The sequence below is a fragment of the Mugil cephalus genome, chromosome 1, assembly GCF_022458985.1.
Source record: "Mugil cephalus isolate CIBA_MC_2020 chromosome 1, CIBA_Mcephalus_1.1, whole genome shotgun sequence".
Classification (NCBI taxonomy): Eukaryota; Metazoa; Chordata; class Actinopteri; order Mugiliformes; family Mugilidae; genus Mugil; species Mugil cephalus.
Genome location: NC_061770.1, coordinates 12592507 through 12612819, shown reverse-complemented (window position 1 = coordinate 12612819; position 20313 = coordinate 12592507). Strand labels below are relative to the sequence as shown.

Below are 20313 nucleotides of genomic sequence, written 5' to 3'. Positions count from 1 at the left end.
TATTTTAATCATTACGACACGCAGGAGTCGACCAGAAGGAAAAGACCTTCAAGTTAAAAGCTGATGTATGTGTAGAATTATTTCACAGTAATCTAGTCAGTATGTAAGTCAATGATGAGTGCGTACAAAATAATGAAAATGTGTGGGGAAAAAAATAAAGAAATAATTATCACATATGAAATTAGATGTGAAATAATAATAATAAATAAGGTCACTCTTAAATAATTGTGGGTTTGTTTTTTGAACGAGTCAATCACATTTAACTAAAATATTTAATCACGGGGATAACCTCGCGGTGACGCCTCAAAGAAATACTAACATATTCTGATGTTATAAAATGTCTCATTGTCTAGTGGCCGGTTCTTTCACGCGTGGACCATTTAGTCGTGGCCGTGTTCCCGGAGAGGAGGCTGGTTTTTACCACAGCACAGTTTCAGTGAGTCATTTCACTTGTGGTGTGCACACAATATGGTTTTCTCCGAGGTTGCACACTCATTGTTAGTTGTGAATTTAAAGTAAGGCCGTGGGACGCTTAGCTACACCTGCAATTAGCAATTAACCATTAGCATCTATAACCGTGCGATTAGCTTAATGCTAAGCTAGCCGTCAAAGTGAATTGCCAGTACCCTTTTCGTTTATAATTTTAATTATTAATAATTGTTTCTTTGCCCCTTTAAACGCTGGATTTTGAAGTATTAAAAGGTAATAAAAGCAAGTATCTATAAAAGTTTGCAATGTCCACTTAACAACCAAGTCGTTAAATTAACACTTGTTTGATGGAGATCTAACGTTACTTAGCTTAGTTTTTCAGATTTTTTGGCTGTTAAACCGGGTTTAATTAAACACATAAGTTATTTACGCGATGCCACCGATTAAAATAGGGTTTGTCGTGTGTTGGTTGGTACAACAGACTAGTGTTGGACTATACTACAAACCACATCCTCCAAAATAAATACATCTTGGAGGCTAATAAATAAATGTTGTATACTATAACCTTCGTGAAACTCAGATTTAGTGCAGGACTGTTACGTAAGAATTCAATACGTTTTCACTATGTGAGTGTGTTTCACTCTTTTGGGCTTAAAATCTTATTTGCAAGTCCTTGCAGCCAAAATTAGCAATTGTAATTTGTAGTTGTTGCTATCAGTCAAGGACATCTTGGTTTCTGCTATGAATACGGGAGTTGGCAGTGGTCTGGGCAGTATGTTTCTTTTTTCTTTTTCTCTCACCTGCTTGGTGAGAGTCACAACACTGACTAAGATGTGTATTTTGCTGGACAGCTGTATTGATTCTACTACCAGGCTCTTTCAGTATGTTATCATTAAGCATACACGTATCTAGAAGAAAAAAAAACGACTGGAACACATGCTGATCATACTTGCATTTTATTGATAAGGAATTATATTACTATTAGTGCTAGAACATTACACACATAAACATTTCAAACTAAATGTAAAGATATTAATAATAATAATAATAATAATAATAATAATAATAAAGCAACTAAACAAACTCTCCCTTGCATTGCAATATTGCGGCCTGCACAGCTAACAATTTATTCTGTAGCCCAACACACACAGTTAATCCCAATAGTTGCAGCACAACTTCAGCTTCCGTGATGACATGATCTCCAACCCCAAAGGCCAACACTGAATACGCTTCAAGTGCTGAACAAGTGGCTCCCCAAGCAAAATAAGAGAGGATGCGGATGCAGCACATGCACAGCACATGCACAGCACACACACACACACACTCATATAGTGTCTGTCCCAGTTCAGTGTCATCCTGTAGATCTTTACATCAGTACCAACCAGCCAGAGAGCAGCTCGGCACCCTGAACAAAACCCCTCTGTGTCGGTATGCAGCTGCAGCTTCCGAGATGCCCTACTCGGATACATGACCCAGTGTGGAGGGTCTGGGAACTTCAGTCAGACAAAGGGAGGGGGGGTCGTTTTTTTTGGCACATCCATCCGACCCCCTTTAATGCATAATTTCATCGCAGTTTACGTGTTTGTCAGTTTACACTTAGTCAGTTGTTTGTTGTCACTGGCTTCAGTCTTGCGGTGGTAGAGATGTGTGGTACACAGTGCCTGTCATCTCATCAGGGTCCCCCCCTTCACTGCTTGGACTGCTCCATTTCGTGTCTGAAAAAATCTGATAGTTGGAGAAGAGTTGTTCATGTCAGGGACTGCTGTAGCCTCAACACATACAGCACACTAGCTCCTGGACCACCTAAGGTAATATTTCTGGCATGTTTTATTCTTAACCTTTAGTATTTTTTTTTTCTGTGACCTATTTCTTTAAGGGAATCTCTTGGCAGCTCTGTAAAGCTGCCTCTTCTAAAAGTGGTAGATGAATATGCAATTTTGTGTTTGCCTCTTAAAAAAGAATCTCTACAAATAACAACAACCATAATCTTAGTCAGTTAAATTAAGAGATTTTATAAAGATATATCAACAAGGATTATTCATTTAAAGCTGTATTGACATATTTACATGACAATTCCTTTTCACAGATAAACAAATGGATCAGAAAGAGCTGAATGATCCCCTGAATAATGTGTCACTCATTGAAGGTAACGTAACTCTGTTGTTTTCTTTAAAATAACGGGAATAACGTACGTGGATGACTTGGCATTGTTTGGCTCCTGAGATGACTGGGCACATCTCTCCAGCTGTCAATGTAAAAAAAGTAACAAAGCATGAGTCACTCTTTAAATGAGTGTCTGGACCCACAAAGACAGCTGCTTGACTCCAGAGCTCAGTGGGATGTAGATGGCCTTGTTTTAGAGGCTGATTCCTCTTGTGTTAACAGCTTATTAGAAGATGGAGTCTCTTTGCACAGAGGGCACATCAGCTGACCGATGTATGCTGACATTCAGGGTGACAGATTAAAATAGAAAACAGCGGATGACTCAATAGTCCAGTACATTCATGACAGAAAATGTGCACGCATATTTGTGGGCGAATCAATTTTGCATGATGAATGAATTTGTAATGCCACACTGCACAGTGTATAGGGAACACAAAGCAAACTGTGTCCTCACAAACAACAACAGTGTCTCAGTGATTTCTCCCTTTCGTTCACATTCAGAACATTTTGTCGCTGTAAATTGATATCACCTCTGACGGTGTGATCAGCAGTTTCAAAGACCGTGGAGGTTGAGTGGGAACGCCGCTAACCCTCTGATTTGGTTAAAGAAGGCTGTCACATTCATTTTGGAAGGAAACAGGCAGCGAGAAAAGATGGACCACGATGGCTCTAGCCTTCAGCACTTGAGCTATAAAAAGACTTTCTCCTACATTTTTTTTTCCTCTCTCATCACTTGAGGCAGTTTGATGCTCAATATCCCCAACTAGTCTGTGAGATAATTTTAAACACGGACTAATCCCACTACTACTTTGTCATGTGTCATTCTGTGACGCGGGTTCACAATAACAAATGTGTCTAAAGATAACATGTTGCACTCAACTGGAATACCCTTTGTCCCTCGTGCTTTCCTCAGAACACATTCATCGTCCCCACAGTCTGGAGACAGACGACATACTTACAGGGAACCCACTCACATTCTGGGTCTCACTCATGCATATGCACACAACAAGGAAAACCGCACGGTGGACACACTGGAGTGCAGCCCTCTCGTTCTTTGTCTGGCGCACAGCAGGGTGGTCTTATGCTCCAGTCAGAGGGTGTCACCAGTTTCCAAGCCTTTGTTTCCTTCCCGTTAATTTTACGGACATCTACCATCTGATAGCGCTACTAACAGAATGCAAGTGTGTGTGTTTTTGTGCTCATGTAACCATGAGCCCCAGACAACAATGACATCACAGTTTTCACTATAAATGCAGCATTTCATGGGAGTCCAAGTCCTGTGACGTGACCATTTATGGTGCACATGCCTGACCTGTCCAGCCTCTCGTTTTGGCCTGTGCCAAATGCACCATCTGAGATGAGGTCATCTCTTTTCTGGGCCGAACTAGATTAGGGGATCGAGATATTCATTGGGTATTTGTAAAGCGCAAGTATTTGTGGAGCTTGTTTCCACCACTGGGGAAACACAACAGATCCTTGACAACTGGCAAGTCTACTCCCTTTGTGTCCAGTTTACAGATACTTGCATCAGCAACTGTTACTGTTAACAAGCAACATAGATGTTCCAGGGACTCGTATGAGACTGGTGTAATGGACAGTTTGGACAGAAAATGCAGTTGTGTCTATATATGGGTGAGCAATTAGTTCATGTAATAGACCCATTTTAATATCATGGGAAATCATCTAGTCACCCTGGTTAAATATTTGGGACTGTCGCAGAATAAAAATGGCTAAATGACTTTTTGTTATCCTTGTGTTTTTATGGTAACTGCCTCAAATGCCATCATTACTGTCTGATGCATCATAATCCAGTGACCATGTGTGTAGTCGGCTGACCTTTGCTGGACGTTAAGAAGCTGTGCCCTTACGGCTAGATGTTCATGATAAGAAATGTCTTACCAAAATCAACAATTTGTTCTGTGTTAGATGACTTGACCAGGTCAAACTTGGGGTCCTCTGGCGAATCAGAAAAAATGATTCAGCACTTGAGAGATGAACTGCGAGATGCCCAGGAGCAAGCTAACACGGAGAAACATAAATACATGGAGCTGCAAGGTAACACGGATAACGGTGGATGTTTGACACGCTCTGTCTGCTCTTTTCCATACAGTCTGCAAACACAGCCAACTCCAAATGAATGATGGATTATGTTTTGTAGGGATCCTGGAGGAAGAGAGGAAAGGCCGCAAACAACAAGCTGATGAATCTGCAAAACAGATCAAACTTCTTCAAGGTAGATCTTTGTGTTTATGGAGTAAGGAGGTTTGTGTCTCAATAGTACGATTCAAAGTTTGTCTTAATAAACAATAATACCACCTGCTAACGCTAACCGTGGCTTGGACAGGCCAGCTGCGGCAGCTCCAGGATGAGATGGGCGTCCTCAGAGAGCAGATGGACGTCTCCTCCGGTTCACGCGACGAGCTACAAAGTGCACGTGATGAGGTGAAGTCGCTGAAACGTGCCCTCGAGGCAGCCGCTGCCGAGCGCGACCGTGACGTCACTGCCATCCAGTCTAACCTGGCAACCGCCTCGGGTGATGTGGACAAATGGCGTCAGACCGCCAGCAAATACGAGAGGGAGATTGACAATCTGCAGCGTGATCTTCAGCAGCAGAGCAAGCAGTGGCAGAAAACTGCAGAAATACAAGGTGCTACATGCTGCATTGTATTAGATGGTAGATAATCTGATGTAATAAATGTCATAATAGGAGTATTTATTTGTCATGCATAAATGGAAAGATCTTTGCTCTTAAATCTCAAATATTTACAAATTTACAAATTTAAAAACACTATTACCTGCAAAATTGAAGATTAGATTGTAAAGCAGCCACACTGAATGAATTTAATTGTAGGGTAGACGATAAATACTAAAAGCTTTAAAAGTACTCGTAATCAAATCTTGGGGCTCAGTAGCTGCATATGTGTTATTATGAATTATTATTAGAAACGTGTTTTGTTGTAATATGAACGTAATCTGTAAGCAAATGCAAAACAGACCATCTGCTCCGATAAAACACAATTACATAAAACCTTCTCTTTCGCAGCCACTGAGCTGCAGTCCATGCAGGCGGAGTACAGCGGCCTCCAGAAGGAATGCTCCGTCCTGCGATCTGAGAAGCAGGACATCGTGAATAACCACCAGAGGGAAAGGAGCAGTCTGCAGAGCGAATGCGCTTCCCTCAGGGCTGAGAAGGAGGAACTCCTCAAGGCCCACCAGAAAGAGAAGAGCAACCTGCAGAACGAGTGTGGAGCACTGCGCACTGAGAAAGAGGCAGCGCTGCAGAAACAGCAGCAGCTGGAGAAGGACCTTGCCAGGTCAGTGCACTGATCTACATTACCAAGAGCCTCGCCCCCACCTCTGTGCTCCCTCTGCCTCGTTCACTGAACTCAGCTCCACTGTGCTTTGCTGCACACTATACCACACGTTTCCTTTAGTCATCTTTTACCTATTGAACTTGTGTTGTTTTTTTTTTTTTTGGCAGTTTGCGTGCCCAGAACTCTGAGCTGAACAACAGCCTCAGTGCCCTCGAGCGATCCCAGCAGGAGCTGGAGAAGAAGCTGGTGGCCCTGCAGCTTCAGCACAAGGAGGATAGCACCAAGCTGCAGACGCAGCTGGATGAGGCAGACAGCCAGAGCAAGGCTCTGCAGAGAGAGGTATGCTATCAGGACTAGACATCAGCCTAAAGGACACAACAAGTCAGAACAATATCCTGCCTGCTATCTCTCACATTTCTCAATTCTGCCACATAACTGCTCTTGCTACAGTTTTGCTTTTTGAGTGATGCCCGAAGATGTGTTTGGCTTCGAGTCTGTTTTTGTCCACGTATGCATGTACATGACAGATGGATCTTTGAGCTAAGCTGCGGTAGCATGCGGTAGAACAGATCCAGTGTAGATACTGGAGGTGTAGCCAGTGTGCTGCTGACCTGGCTGCTTTACAGGGCTAATGTTGACAAGCTGTTACAGTATTTATGAAGTTTCCAACATGCACTCTCAGCAAGGGGTGAAGGTCTCTTTGGAAGGCAGGTGATATCCTACTTTTATTACAAACAGAACCATTTAATGACTTATTAGTTTAATTAATAACTATGTGTACAGAGATGGTCATTTTGATGCAGGAAAGCAAGACAAGGTACAAGGTGAAGGTTTATAAGCATATAAGCCTAAAGTAAATTGATGTTAAAAAAAAAAACACAAATTACCTTCTCTCCATTTTAAAACCAGGGTTAATATCTTGGGTATTCAAATATAATAATATCAGGCTACCGGTAGTCTGTTTTCACTGTCGAGCTGCACCTCTATGTGTAAACCATTTCACCAACAGTTAATGATTACACATTCAGCAATATTGCTCTGTCTACTCCTGGAATAAGAGTAAATCAAAACCCTTTTCCCCCAGTATTTGCACTGTATAAATGACTTTTATAGAGCCCTATACTTGTGGGAATTCTGAGCCCATTTAGATTGATATTTCCTCTCAGAGACTCCTAAAGCATTAGGCTTTGTGTTTATCATCTGCAATCTGCTCCCCACTGGACACGAGCTGCCTTATCGTACGTTATTTATTTATTTCCCTGTAAACATGATTTGATATCGTCGTATTTAGTTTAGTAGCTCCAAGGGTCTGGAACGCCCTCTCCCTGGATCTGAGAACTGCCCCCTCAGATGTGTCTTTTAAAAGTAAGCTGAAAACCCGCCTTTTCAGGCAGGCCTTTATCCGCCTATAGCTGGTCACCTGTTCACCCTTTTATTTATTTTAATCTATTTATTCTACTGTTATTTGTGTTGTATGTACTGTAGATTGTTGCTTTTTATTCTATTGCTGTATAGCATTTGTGCTGTGAGGGGTGTTATACAAGTAAGGTTTACTTACTTATTTACTTGGACATTTTTACAAGTCAGATGAGAGAGACTTTGAGCTTAACACACGGAGATAGACTGAACATCTTATATTGGAATAGTGCTCGAAAACTGGACCAGCCGTGCATCACAGTGAATCTGGGGCCAGTGAGAACCGATTTTCTATTTAGAGACTGAGCGTTGCAGCCATCGAGGCCGGAAGAAAGTCACAGCCAACGCAGCTGAGTGTTGAAGAGAGCTGCACGGAGCTACTTAAATCACTTCAATGACGTGACTGAAATCACAGCCTTGTAAAACGTAAAGCTTCCTCCAGTTCAAACATCCCATAGATTCCTCTCTGATGGCCGAGCTGTGACACAACTGTGTGTTCCCAGTCAGGTTTAGCCGGGCGTACAGGGGTCATCCAGTGCTGTGATACTCAGACAGGAGGCCTCTATTCAACAGAGATGAAGTCATCCCGAACCAAACGTCCCAATGTGCCACTGCTCATTCAGTTGCTGAATGGAAGTGTACACAGAGTGCCCTGGTTAGCTAAATAAATAGAAAACTCATCAGTGCTGAAGAGATTGAGTTATCCCGTAAACAGGACAGAGCCTGTGAGAAATGGATACCACCTCATAAGTACTCCCACCTTCAGATTTAGCAAGTCATGCTGAGACACTGTGTTGTAAGGATATAGAGGGGTGTGTTTTGTTGAATTTAAATGTTATGAATCTGCTTGGTGCAGTGCGAGGAGGCTAAGACAGAGCTGTCGGACCTGAAGGAAAAATACGAGAAGACTGAGCAGGAAAAACAGGCGGTGACAGATGAACTTGAGGAGTGCAAAGCCAGCATGAAGGAATTAGAGGAGAAGGGAACAAAGGTGAGACTATTTGACACACAAGTCTCATAACACACATGATCACACAACACTGAGAAGTGATGCCTTATATTCTGATAAACATACCTTTCATTATATTCCATTATAAGGACCAAATATCTTGAGCTGTTTTGAGGGCATGAAACTTGCTTGCAAATTGGCAACGACATTAGACTGAACATGTTTTTTTTTTTTGTGAAATATCTCCAGTCACAAAAGATGAATCTTTTGTGAGGTTCACAATATTTTTGGCTCAGCACACCTGCTCCCCTCTATTCATCCACTGTTTATTTATTTATTTATTTATTTATTTATTTATTTATTTTGGTGTTCACATATACGGATTTAAAAACCCGGGCTAGAGGCAGCTGCCATTTATTGTGTAGGAAATCTGGCTTTGCCTCATTGTGTGTAATTGCTGAACCCGACTGACTCGAAAAGCACTTGGCGACACGACAGAGGAAAAGAATGAAGGTGGTACTTTATGCAAAGGCAATTATCCTGCGACACAGAGCGAGAGACACAGCCCGGTATGATCCAGTCACAACTAACAACACTGTGACCACTCCGAGCTCAGATAATAAGTGGAAATACTAATCAGACGGTTTGGGCATCGTGATATTAAAACACTTTCAACAAGTAACATAATGTTAAATAAACCTAACTAATTATAAAACAAACATGCATACTTATTAGAAGCCAACTCTTTTATTGTCCGTATGTGTGAACGCACCATTATGACACTGACAGACGTGTGACTTTGAGATTGTTATAAACACCAATCACAGACACAAACTACTCAGTACGTTTACATGCACGTGGGGAAAAAACGAATTATTGCCGTAATCCAACTTTAACTGGACAACTTGAGCGCATGTAAACACGTTACTCCGACTAAAATCAGAGTTCTCCTTATCCGACTAAGACACCCAGATAATGCGATTGGAAATTGATTTTCTCTGGCATGTATACGCCTGAATCTGTGTTTAACCAGACAAAACATGTGTGCATGCTCTGTCTGGTGGATGACCCCAGAACAAAAAACATCCAAGAAAGTTGGTCGCAGAAAAAGAAAACATAGCCAGTAGAAAAACCACCTGAGGGATAGCGCGGATCTTATCTGCAAAATAAGTAGCGCGCACGTTATATTCCAGTTGTTTGTTATATGACGTAATAGGTCAACTGGAAAGGGGTGCGTATCAACCTGCCGACAAGACGCATATCGCCACCTAGTGTGTAGGAGGAGGAGAACATGTTCCCGTTATCCAATCGTCTCCGCTGCATGTAAACTGGGATTAGGACCGCATTCAGAACGTTGAATTTCAAGCATAGCTCGATTTAGCGGCGCATGTAAACGCACTGACTGACTGAAGGTTGTATTAATAAAGCTGCGCCCAGCCACAGTTTGTCGCGTTGCGGTTGATTACTATAATATCCCTTCCCTTCTGTAGACTTCCCTATCGCTGCCCGTTCAAGCCATAGTCATCGGCCTTATCCTGGCTTTGCTGTTTTGGTGCTTCGGCGCATTGTGGTAGTAAGGTACACATTACTCCTGTCAAGTCGGCCTGCACCTTTCATTCTCATCCGTGTCTTTTCAACCATTGCATGACTTAATTTGGCTTTCCCCATCCCTCCCCCAGATTGCCTTCCTTCAGGGTAAACTCCAAAACTTGTCGTCTCCGAAATCTAACCCCTCTAATCATACAGTTCCAACATCTGACATCTGTTTGTCCTGTCTGGATGGCTTAACATGCTTAACAACAGTTACTCTCAGTTGGCTTGGATGATGCTTATCTTTATCTGAAAGAGCTGTTCGTAACTTCTCTGTGCACCGCCTTGATCTCACTTGCAAGCTCCCTCTGTCAAAGCTTCGGCAATCCTTGGATGGGCGGTTCCATGCGGTGATGCTCAACTTTCCATGTCTGTGTTGCCACTTCTTTCAGAAACCATGGATGATCTGGGGGCCTGTGGTTGCCGTGGCTCTAACAGCTGTGACCGCTGCTGCTCTCTTCAGGACCTGAAGGCAACTCATTCAAACACACACAACAAGTTGAACCTATATTTGTCGTCAGATGGCCAGACTTGCCCTCCTCATCATATCTGCACTATTAATCGGGAGGGCTCGTATTTAACTCTGTTTAATTTTTAAGATGCTCTATTTTAGATGGCAGACACGTTAATAAAAGAATGTCCGTTTTGTGTGCAAATCAACAAGTTTGTAAGTCTGTTATTTGAAGGAAACCTAGCGGTGTTGTATTTCGTTTACCATTTGAACTTCTAGGGTTTTCCCATTAATGAATGTAAAAAAGAAATACTCCACGCACTAATTATGACTAAGTATCTATGTGAGATTTTAGGTGGATCACTTGAACTTGTCTAACTGTAGCACATATATGTAACTGTCAAAATAATAAATATTGCCACAGTAACACAGCCCCTAATGGAGTGCATGATGAAGGCCATACGTGGGTAACGGTACGTCGGTACATGTTGGAACGGTATGAGGATGGAAGTCTGACACATGTGGAGTCTGGTGAAGGTATTTGATAAAGTTGAGCTTGGACAGGATTTTTTTAATTATTATTTTAACAGAGCGTTGTCACACGGAGCCATAGCAGCTCGCCTTTAGACCTAGAGTTACGTTATCGACAACTTCAGTTTGTAGACTGCAAATATTCTGTGTATTTGACTTCTGATTTTCAGTTAAACGTTGTAATGATAAAATACACTTTCCAGTTCATTAGGTACACTGGTGAAAACTAATGTATTGTGATGTAACAGCGCAGCTCTAAATCCCCCCGCATATACAGCCTCCACATATACAGAACAGAATAACCTTCACGAAGCCTATAAAAGTGTTTTATTGGGATGCATTTGTTCTCGTTAGGGTACCTAATGAACTGTGTGATCATATAGCTGTTTTGTTTCTGTACCAGCTACTTGCCACTTGGATTCAGTTTTCGCTGCAGCTTCTTCTCCTTAACAAGAACATAAAGGCGGAAGATCATTTATCATTTCCATTTATTGCACTACTATATATAACTTCAACTGATAAATAGTTCATCTATTGCGTACCAAAGGGAAGTTCATCAAAACTTAACACATAATAAGTTGTGTAACAAGTATATTGTGTCTCCTCATACCAATAGTCACTGGAAGACGTCATTGTGGTAGGTTAAATGTCAGTTGTTGTTTTTAACCTACTTTTAAACACGCAGCTAAGTTTATTCAGTTGTCTATTGGTTAAATATTTGCATGCTTCATGTGAGTTTGTGGAAAATGAAAGAGTCATCATTAAATATATACATACATATTACCTTGGTGTACTTATGATTATGTTGATTTGCTAAATCACCTGGAAATAAATATTAAAGCAATGTATTTTTCACCTTAATATTTCTGAATGACCTGAATTAAAGATTATTGCACTTTACATTCACTTCTGTTAAGTGGCCGAGCTGTGTGAAGATGAGCTCCGACCTCCTGCTGCCATAGGTTTTGTTTCCTCCTGCAGAGGAGTGCATACAGTATGTGTGTGCGGCGTTTGAACGTTGAGGTGAGGTAAATATGTTTTGCTGAATATTTTTACTACTGCCCTCCAGCATCCCATGACATTAAGGATCGCGCTCCTGTATAAGCACGTGATATTTAAAGACAGCAGGAAGCCTGAGGTGTTTGCTACAGAGAGATTCTCTGTGAGGTAAACACTGGCCAACTGTAATACATGGGGAAAGAGCAGACACACAATGGGCACGTTTGGGCACTGAGCGGCCGAAAACCCTCAGTGTGACTTGTGAGTTGAGTCAAGCTGGAGTTTATTGTTGCCCCTTCAGATGTCACAGAGATGATTTACTGAGAAATCATCCACATATTCAGCAAAGGAAGTTTTTAAACGCTTGGTCATGATAGTTGATGCTTATAGGATTGAATGGATTGAGACATTTATTGTAAAGTTGTGTAGAGGCTTGGATATATCTCAAAGGGTGATCTACAGAGATAATTCATTATAGTTTGCCCAGGTATGCAATTCTTCAGCTATGAATAAAAACACTTTTTAGTAAAAATATTAAATCAATTGCAGTGTTTTTTTGTTTTTTTTTGCTTGTTTTATAGGCAAAAGTTGCTTTGTCATCAGTACTTCTTCTGTTTTCTGTAGTTTGACAGAATAAACATGGCAGTCTCATAGCCGTGTTATCAGGATTTTCTCTTACAGCCTCAGGGTGTAAGCTACAATGCAAAACCTGCTTCAGATTATACAAAAATAAGTGTTCATTTAGGAGGCACTGGGAGCCCAAAGAACAACTTTTAATAAGGTGCCTGATAAGGTTTTTTTTTCAAACCTATAGTTGTTTTCTTCTGATAAAGATCATCTCATGCCATCGTCTACTACCGCTTATCCTCACTAGGGCTGCTGGAGTCTATCCCAGCTGTCATCGGGCGAGAGGTGGGGTACACCCTGGGAAGGCCGCCCGTCTATCGCAGGGCTAACGCAGAGACAAACAGCCATTCACACTCACACTCACACCTAGGGTCAGTTTAGGATCACCGTCTAAAGAGCATGTCTTTGGAGGTGTGAGGAAACCCACGCAGACACAGGGAGAACATGCAAACTCCACCCAGAAAGGCCTGGTTGGATTTTCCATTGATTTCTTTTGAAAGCAAAATGTGCCGATCAAAGCAACACGAGGAGCTTCAGCTCATTAATTACAGAGGTGAGGAACAGGTGAAGGTTGGTCTGCCCGGCCCTCAGGTTACTAACTGATGTTAGTCCAGGTAGACCATGATTCATCTTCTGGGCTATTTTCTAGACATTTTCCCATATCAGGTTCATAGATTTAATTTCTTCATCTACTGTGCGACGCCAGTTGGTCTTTGGTCATTTGTCCAATGAAGGGCTACTCATACTGTCTTCTCTCTTCCTAAAACATGCCCAATCCAGTACCAGTGCTGCTTTGTTACGCTGTTCATGCTATCTTGCACCTTCTTCATTTAATACCTTGTTGGGCCAAACAATCCAACAGATTCTTCTCAGACTCCTTGTGTGGAAGACTGACAGAGTTGACCTGTGTCACGTCCTGTCATTCTCCAGTATTCTGCCCCATGCAGGAGGGTGGATCGAACGTAGATTTGATATAACTTGAGTGCACTCTAGAACCATGGTTCTGTATTGCTGAGACGTCTGTATGTTGTCCAGCTTTCTGAACACATTCCTGGCTTTGTTGATTCTCGGTTTTATGTGATTTTGTGCACAGGCCGAAGGACAGAGGGCAGACAAAGAGCAATCCACTGGTCTTCCAGGTTGGGGGTTAAGCCCAGAGCTAACAGCTCTGTCTTGTAAAAACAAGCACGTTACGGAAACAGAAGTGGCTAACGGTTAGCAACTGTTTATTTCACTCATCCATTGTGACCGGACTAAACGACAAAGGTTTGAGAATGGTCCAAAGGGCAGAGGTCTTACATTCCTGGAGTGTCTCTCTTATTGGTTGGTAGTGTCACACGATGGCACAGTTTGATCAGCTGTTAAAGTAGATCAGTAGGTAAAGTGGGTTGTCCATTAGCCAGAGGGTTAGTGGTTTAATCCCCAGTACGTGGACCACATGCTGAAGTGTCCTTGTGCAATGAGTCCGGGCTGGCCGGCTGCACTCACTGTTAAGGAGGAAGTGTCATATTTCTCAATGGGTGAGAAGTCTGTTACCAAATGTCAAATTTCGCAAAATTTCTCAATACCTAGAAAGTTGCTGCGTGGGGGGGGTGGTTAGGGGGACGTCACAGACCCCGCGTGGATGAGTACTCCATCCGCCTGATCCACATTTTGTGACAGATTTGCAGCGTCACGGATCCATCTCAAGATAAAAATGCGATGGCTGGACGTTGGGGCTAATGTGATGTCCCGGCTCAGACAACCTGGGGAATACACCGGGGGACATGCGAGCAGATTGAGGACGGCCCGTCCGTCCTATATAGCCCCAAATATGATATGAGAATCATTCCCACGCAAGTCGAGCCTCTCAACACAGTTGCTGTGTCCATTTGTTCTGCTCCAGTTTGTATGTAGGTCAGCTGTGGTGGACCGCGATGCAGCCCAAAGACACTGCATTAGGCGGTGTGTTCACTGCCTGGTCTTTGGCTTCCGGTAGCTATTATTTACATACAGTTTGTCTGTTGAGAAAGTGATAAGTAATTTCCCCAAATCAAAGCACAGTTTGCTGAGACTGCATAAGTCAAATATTAATATTATTATTTAAATGCGCTAAATCAAGGCAGCATCCTGTATTTCCTTTCACTTTGAAAAACAAATCTTTTAGCCGAGTTTGTGCTTTTTCATCGACTCTAACACCTTAAATGCAGGTGAATTCTTAATGTTTTTGCTAGTGGTTATGATGGAGACGATGATGCTATGATGCATTGTACATAGCTGTATGTATCAGATTAATAAGCGAGCACATGAAAAAACACTGGTGTGGACCTTTAAAAGGCGAACGTCATGTAAGCGCACACAGCATCCGGGGATCTATTGAGTCGGTGTGACCTCAGGAGGGCACCATGTTCCACACTCTATGGGCTCTGTTTCCTCCCCGCAGTCGAAAAGGGAACTCCTTCTGGTGAAAAAAGAAAAAAAAAAAAATGAGCCAGAGATCCAAATCCCTAGTCCACAGCTGCATCAGAACAAACATCAGCAGGGGCGGTAACGTCTCAAAGTCTGTGGATGTCATGACACCCAGTGGTTTGTGCAAAACTGCTTCAAATGTTCCCTGCTCACTGTAGTGAACACAGTGTGTCTCTATCATGACACCCAGTGGTAAGTCTGGCCCCTGGCTGTGTGGTGTGTGTGTGACAGTGTGTGACACAGATTAACTGTGAAAGCAGGAACAGCTTCCAGCAGTGAGTGATGGAGAGGTCTAGACTTTAAACTTCCTCTCACTAAAAGGTTTTTACTAATGAACTACGTGTTTAGGTTTTCTGCTTTGGAATTTAAAATTCTCACCATGTGTTTTAAGTTGGGAATTAAAAATAGTAGTAATAGTAGTACACATTTTTCACATTATTTTTATGAATCACGCATTTATTTTAATATTCATATCTCTGAACGGTCTTCAGTTAAAGAACGGAAGACAGAACTATTCAGGTGTCATTAAACGTCTTGTTTTGCCCAGCAAAGTGGCCCAAAATTACATTTTATTCAAGATGGAGAAAGCTCCTTCAGTTGTTCTATGAAATACTTTTAAGATGTGGAAACATGATGCAAGATGCGTAAAGAACAAACAAAACAACATGTAAAAGAATAATATACTACTCAGTTAGTAGACTGACAGTACAGTGTCAGTAATACAGAAAAACATCTGAAAATACTGAGTCATGAGTGATTATAAGTTTGATTGGGTCAGTGATTATTCTTACATAATTTGTTGCAGGCGAGCTGTATAAATAAATAATAAATAATAAATAATCTGTGCCGTAATTTGCTGTAACTACATTTTATTATATACAAATGAATCTATATATATATGTATATATAGTGCCTCTGTGTAATGCCCTACTGCCCTTGGTCAGTCACAGGCGAAGCCTAGCCTGTACTTTCACTTTAAAAGATTGACCGAATAATGTAGTGGCCCGGTTTTCCCCAATGATGAGTATTAATCAATGAGTTTATCCAGAGCAAGCACAATCTGTCAGGACTAACTGCCCTCCACATTCATAAGGACATCATTTTATTTCAAACTTAAGAAATACATGCACTGACGGTTACACTTTCTACACATCAAACTGTTGCTTTACACATGCCTGCATGCTGTAAAGCAACAGAAATCAAAGCTGGACCAGTGGCCGCCTGTGTCTGTCTCTGACAGAAGAAAAGAGAAGGGAAAAAAAGTAACCTGAAAAGTAAGCTTTTATTATTTAAAATCCATTTTGGCTAAGACAGTTTGTGAGCTGCATGCATGCTTCTCTTTCCACAAACGTTTTATTCATCATGTGATTAACGTGTCCTTCGCCAGATGTGTAATCAGTGTGCCTTCATGTATTTTTAGCCTGAGACATGGCGGCTGATCTCGATGTGGTCAACCTGTTTATTATTGCCGGGGGAACGCTGGCTATTCCCATCCTGGCCTTTCTGGCGTCCTTCCTTCTCTGGCCCTCTGCACTCATTAAAGTTTATTACTGGTAAGGTAGATTGCTGTCACATGCTCTCCATCATCCTGTATTTTAATAGCTACTGTGGTGCCTCCATTAAACTGCAGAGGTGATCCAGAAATAATAACTCCACCGCAAATGTTCTACAATCTTACTCTGCACAGTTTTACAGCGTATTTCCCTGTTTTGTATGACTGCTCCTATATTCAAATAGGAAAATAATAGGTCTTTATCCCACAAATAGATATGGGTTATTCTTTAGAGGAAACACAGATTGTCGATTTTACATCATTAAAATTAAAATTAAAATGTCCTCTGTTTTACATGTATTTGATTCTTTATGTTTCTTCATTGTGCCTTTGTTTTTTATGAGAAACAACAACGTGGTCACTTCTGATTTAGAAAGGCTGCAGTTACAGGGACCAATAACTATTTTATATAGAAACATTGTAAGACGTTGTATTACGAGTGACTTTAAAAATCAAGGCCGATTCCTTTAAGTTGTTAATCCTTTAATGAGTTTATACAGTGTGGAACTGCAGCTCGGTTATAGTATTTAATGACCCCAAAGTAAACCACGCCCGTTATGCCCTGGCCTCCAGGTACTGGAGGAGGACTCTGGGTCTGCAGGTGCGCTACGCGGACTGCGGTGGTTATCGCTTCTGTTTCTCCTACCGAGGAAAGCCTGGGATGAGACCTTCCATCTTGATGTTGCACGGCTTCTCTGCTCACAAAGACACGTGGCTCACTGTTGTCAAGGTTGGGGTAAAACTAAACTCACAGAGATGAGGCTGAGTGTACCACTCAGTACATGTGAGACCGCAAATATAAGACACCAAAGGTCAAGATGAAAATGTGTTAGATGTAACGTATACAATAACACAACAGTAATATTACGGTCCAGGCGTGTTACATTCTGTCAGTCACATGATCCAACGTTCACATTTACCACTAATATCTGTTGATAGTTAGAATAACTTTCTGGAAATACAAACCTTTATTCAAACTACAAAAATTCATAAAGGTGATTTATTTTTAAATTTTAAATTTCAGTGGTGATTTGAATTCACAATTACTTGTTAAGTTTCCTACAAGATTCTTCTAGCCTCATGAGGTTTCCACTGATTCAAATATTAGAGGCATCGTTGTACTTTTATTCTACTATTTAATACCTCTGTAGTATCTACCAAAACATCTGCACATCGTGTGTGTGGACATGCCCGGCCACGAGGGGACAACACGCACCAACACAGAGGATTATTCCATTCAGGGGCAAGTCAGAAGGATCCATCAGGTAGACCGGAGACACAGCTTTTAAATATAATTTATGAGTGCCTGGTATCTAACACCTGTTCTTGTCCCTCTTTCTTCTCAGTTTGTGGAAACCGTCCGGCTAAACAGGAAACCGTTCCATCTCGTTGGAACGTCCATGGGAGGGAACGTAGCCGGGGTTTACGCAGCCTGCTATCCCTCAGAAATCTGCAGCATGACTCTCATATGTCCAGACGGTCAGTCACTATGTGTGTGTTTATTTCTATTGCTTATATTGTGGGGACGTTTGTCAGTTTCAACAGACTAAATGTCCTTATGCAGACAAAATTCAAGTCGGTTTTAAGGTGAAGACGGATTCTGTGAGGTTAGAGCAAAGGTCGGACTTAATATTTCCCATAATGCAGTGCTGCAGCATCATTCACCAGACCGGTCCCTCGTAAGTGGACGAGGAGAATCCGTTCACTTTTACAGAGGATCTGAAGAGAGAGACTGTGGATATAATCTGATCCTCTGTAAAAAAAAAAATGAATGAGTTTGCCAAGAAACATTCACTCAAAGATTAGTGTTAGTGCTGCCTAAAATCAGAAAAAGCAATAAAGCAAATGTGGCTGAACTATATTTAAACAATTCAATTTAACTTAAATTTAATTTTTAAATCCTTACCCTAATCACAAATGAAGGTTAGCTTTAGAGGATAGGGTGTTGTTGTAAAATCATGTCACACAAATTATGATGTATTGTGGCTTCCCCTTTAAACATAATTAATTTAAAGAAATATGTTCCAGTATTTTTGGCTGCTTCCTGTCTTGATACAAAAAAGTCTAATAAACAATTAATTAGAGGTGCTAAAAGTCGGTATATCTGATTTGTCCCTCATCTTCAATCATTATTAAATAGTTCTCTGATACAAGCACGAACCTGTTTCATGCCTATAATCTCTTTCTGATACTTTAATAAAATGTCGGAAACAGTTAACAAGTGTTCTTCTGGCTGTAACCTGTGCTTTTCTAATTCGCAGTTTTGTTCCAAGCAAAATGTATCCAAACATAATCACTGTTAGTTTCTCACCTCAAAACACCGCTCGTATCCCGCAGGCATAAGACATCCGTGTGAGACGAAATTTGACAATCATCTGCAGGACCTGGAGCACAGCAATTACACAATTAATATCCCTCTGATCCCCACTACACCCGAAGAGATGGAGGACATGTTCAGGCTGTGCTCCCATGTTCGCTTTAAAATTCCTCAGCAGGTCAGGTCCACACTTGAAATATGAATTTCTTTTCTTTTCTTTTCTTTTCTTTTCTTTTCTTTTCTTTTCTTTTCTTTTCTTTTCTTTTCTTTTCTTTTCTTTTTTTCCCCCATTTCCTCTCCATGAGGGAAGATCATGAAATAAGCTTTCTTTGTTTAGATTCTCCAAGGATTAGTCGATGTCCGCCAACCTCACAACACATTTTATCAAGAAGGTTAGTTCACTTCGTTTGAAAACATTATAGCATATAAAAGCACATTATAGTCCATGATTTTTAAAAAATAATAATAATTTCCTTTTTTCTTAGTTTTTATGGAGATTGTAGGTGAGAAGTCGAGATACGCCTTACAGGAGCACTTGCATCTAATCACTGCACCTTTACAAGTGATATGGGGCAAACAAGACCAGGTAATTATAATATAATACACTCAGCAAAGCCTGTGTAAATACATAAGTGAATACCTGGCAGCGTTTGCTTCTACACTAATCCTAAGATTGATATGCCCGTGTTCAAACTTGTAGGCGGTGGTTCTGGTTTCTCTAAAGGCTAAGCTAATGTCTGGATAACCAAGCCTCAGTCTCATGTCTTCACAGTCGTAAGTGTGATATCAAATGTCCCGCATTTGTGCAGGTGGTGGATGTCTCTGGAGCCGCCGTCATTGCAGAGTTGTTGCCTGGATGCAAGGTGGACCTGCTGGAGAACTGCGGTCACTCTGTGGTGATGGAGCGGCCGAGTCGCACAGCCAAACTCATCCTGGAGTTCATCATCTTGCAGCAGAATGCCAAGAGTGGCACAAAGAAATCTTCCTGAACTAAAGACTTTTAAGCATCTACACGTGTCCCTAATGCTTTGCACCTAACTTAAACGTGACATGCTAATGTAGACGGATGTTCATTAAACCTTTATAGGGCACTCATTGAAATACTTGGAAGTTCTGAATTTCAACCCTAGAGTGTTATTGTAGGGCATGAGAAGACTTTTTTTTTTACTTTTGTGAATTTTTTTAAAATCACGATTAATGAATTTACCATATATGGTTCCTTTCCCTTAAGTGGTAAACAAATGTAAACGTGTATTTAGACCATTAGAACATAAGAGCTGATTCAGGCAGTTCAGGCAAACACATTATCACAACAGACCACATTAGGACACTTCTTCCTGGTATTTAATAAAGCTGTTATGCTCAGAGATCATGCAGAGGTGGATCTTGAAGACCACGTTTGATAAGAATCTGGCCCGAGACACGTTTCTTTGATCTTCTCTGATTGGCTGAAAGAAAACCACATAAGTGACCATATATGGCTCCTTGTTGAGACCGCAGGCAGGAATGTACCGGCTGATTCATTTA

At 41.4% G+C, this 20313-nt stretch overlaps 2 protein-coding genes across 5 annotated transcripts; both read left to right on the top strand.

Moving 5' to 3' along the window:
* Positions 1 to 342: 342 nt before the first annotated feature.
* Positions 343 to 11704, top strand: slmapb (sarcolemma associated protein b). 4 transcript variants are annotated; one of them, XM_047601445.1, is made up of 11 exons: positions 2143 to 2237; positions 2516 to 2575; positions 4519 to 4647; positions 4751 to 4825; positions 4937 to 5239; positions 5636 to 5906; positions 6074 to 6245; positions 8179 to 8313; positions 9762 to 9849; positions 9951 to 9966; positions 10254 to 11704. In XM_047601445.1, exons 2-9 carry the CDS (start codon positions 2524 to 2526, stop codon positions 9843 to 9845), a joined length of 1221 nt encoding a protein of 406 aa, XP_047457401.1. In that variant the 5' UTR covers positions 2143 to 2237; positions 2516 to 2523; the 3' UTR covers positions 9846 to 9849; positions 9951 to 9966; positions 10254 to 11704. The 4 variants fall into 4 exon arrangements, with proteins under 4 accessions (XP_047457392.1, XP_047457401.1, XP_047457384.1 ...); XM_047601436.1 differs by lacking the exons at positions 2143 to 2237; positions 9951 to 9966 and adding an exon at positions 343 to 436; XM_047601428.1 differs by lacking the exon at positions 9951 to 9966.
* A 4288-nt stretch (positions 11705 to 15992) lies between these two features.
* Positions 15993 to 20206, top strand: abhd6b (abhydrolase domain containing 6, acylglycerol lipase b). Its single transcript, XM_047570379.1, has 9 exons — positions 15993 to 16191; positions 16338 to 16470; positions 17043 to 17199; positions 17621 to 17734; positions 17816 to 17948; positions 18807 to 18964; positions 19124 to 19178; positions 19272 to 19372; positions 19596 to 20206. The coding sequence occupies exons 2-9, from the start codon at positions 16346 to 16348 to the stop codon at positions 19773 to 19775; spliced, it is 1023 nt and encodes a 340-aa protein (XP_047426335.1). The 5' UTR covers positions 15993 to 16191; positions 16338 to 16345; the 3' UTR covers positions 19776 to 20206.
* Positions 20207 to 20313: the final 107 nt, after the last annotated feature.

Coding starts and splice junctions, on each gene's coding strand:
- slmapb (XM_047601436.1), top strand. CDS start 2,524: ATGGATCAGAAAGAGCTGAATGATCCCCTGAATAATGTGTCACTCATT. Junction 4,648..4,750: donor TAAATACATGGAGCTGCAAG/GTAACACGGATA, acceptor TATGTTTTGTAG/GGATCCTGGAGGAAGAGAGG. Junction 5,907..6,073: donor CTGGAGAAGGACCTTGCCAG/GTCAGTGCACTG, acceptor TTTTTTTGGCAG/TTTGCGTGCCCAGAACTCTG.
- abhd6b (XM_047570379.1), top strand. CDS start 16,346: ATGGCGGCTGATCTCGATGTGGTCAACCTGTTTATTATTGCCGGGGGA. Junction 18,965..19,123: donor GCTTTAAAATTCCTCAGCAG/GTCAGGTCCACA, acceptor TTCTTTGTTTAG/ATTCTCCAAGGATTAGTCGA. Junction 19,179..19,271: donor CAACACATTTTATCAAGAAG/GTTAGTTCACTT, acceptor CTTTTTTCTTAG/TTTTTATGGAGATTGTAGGT.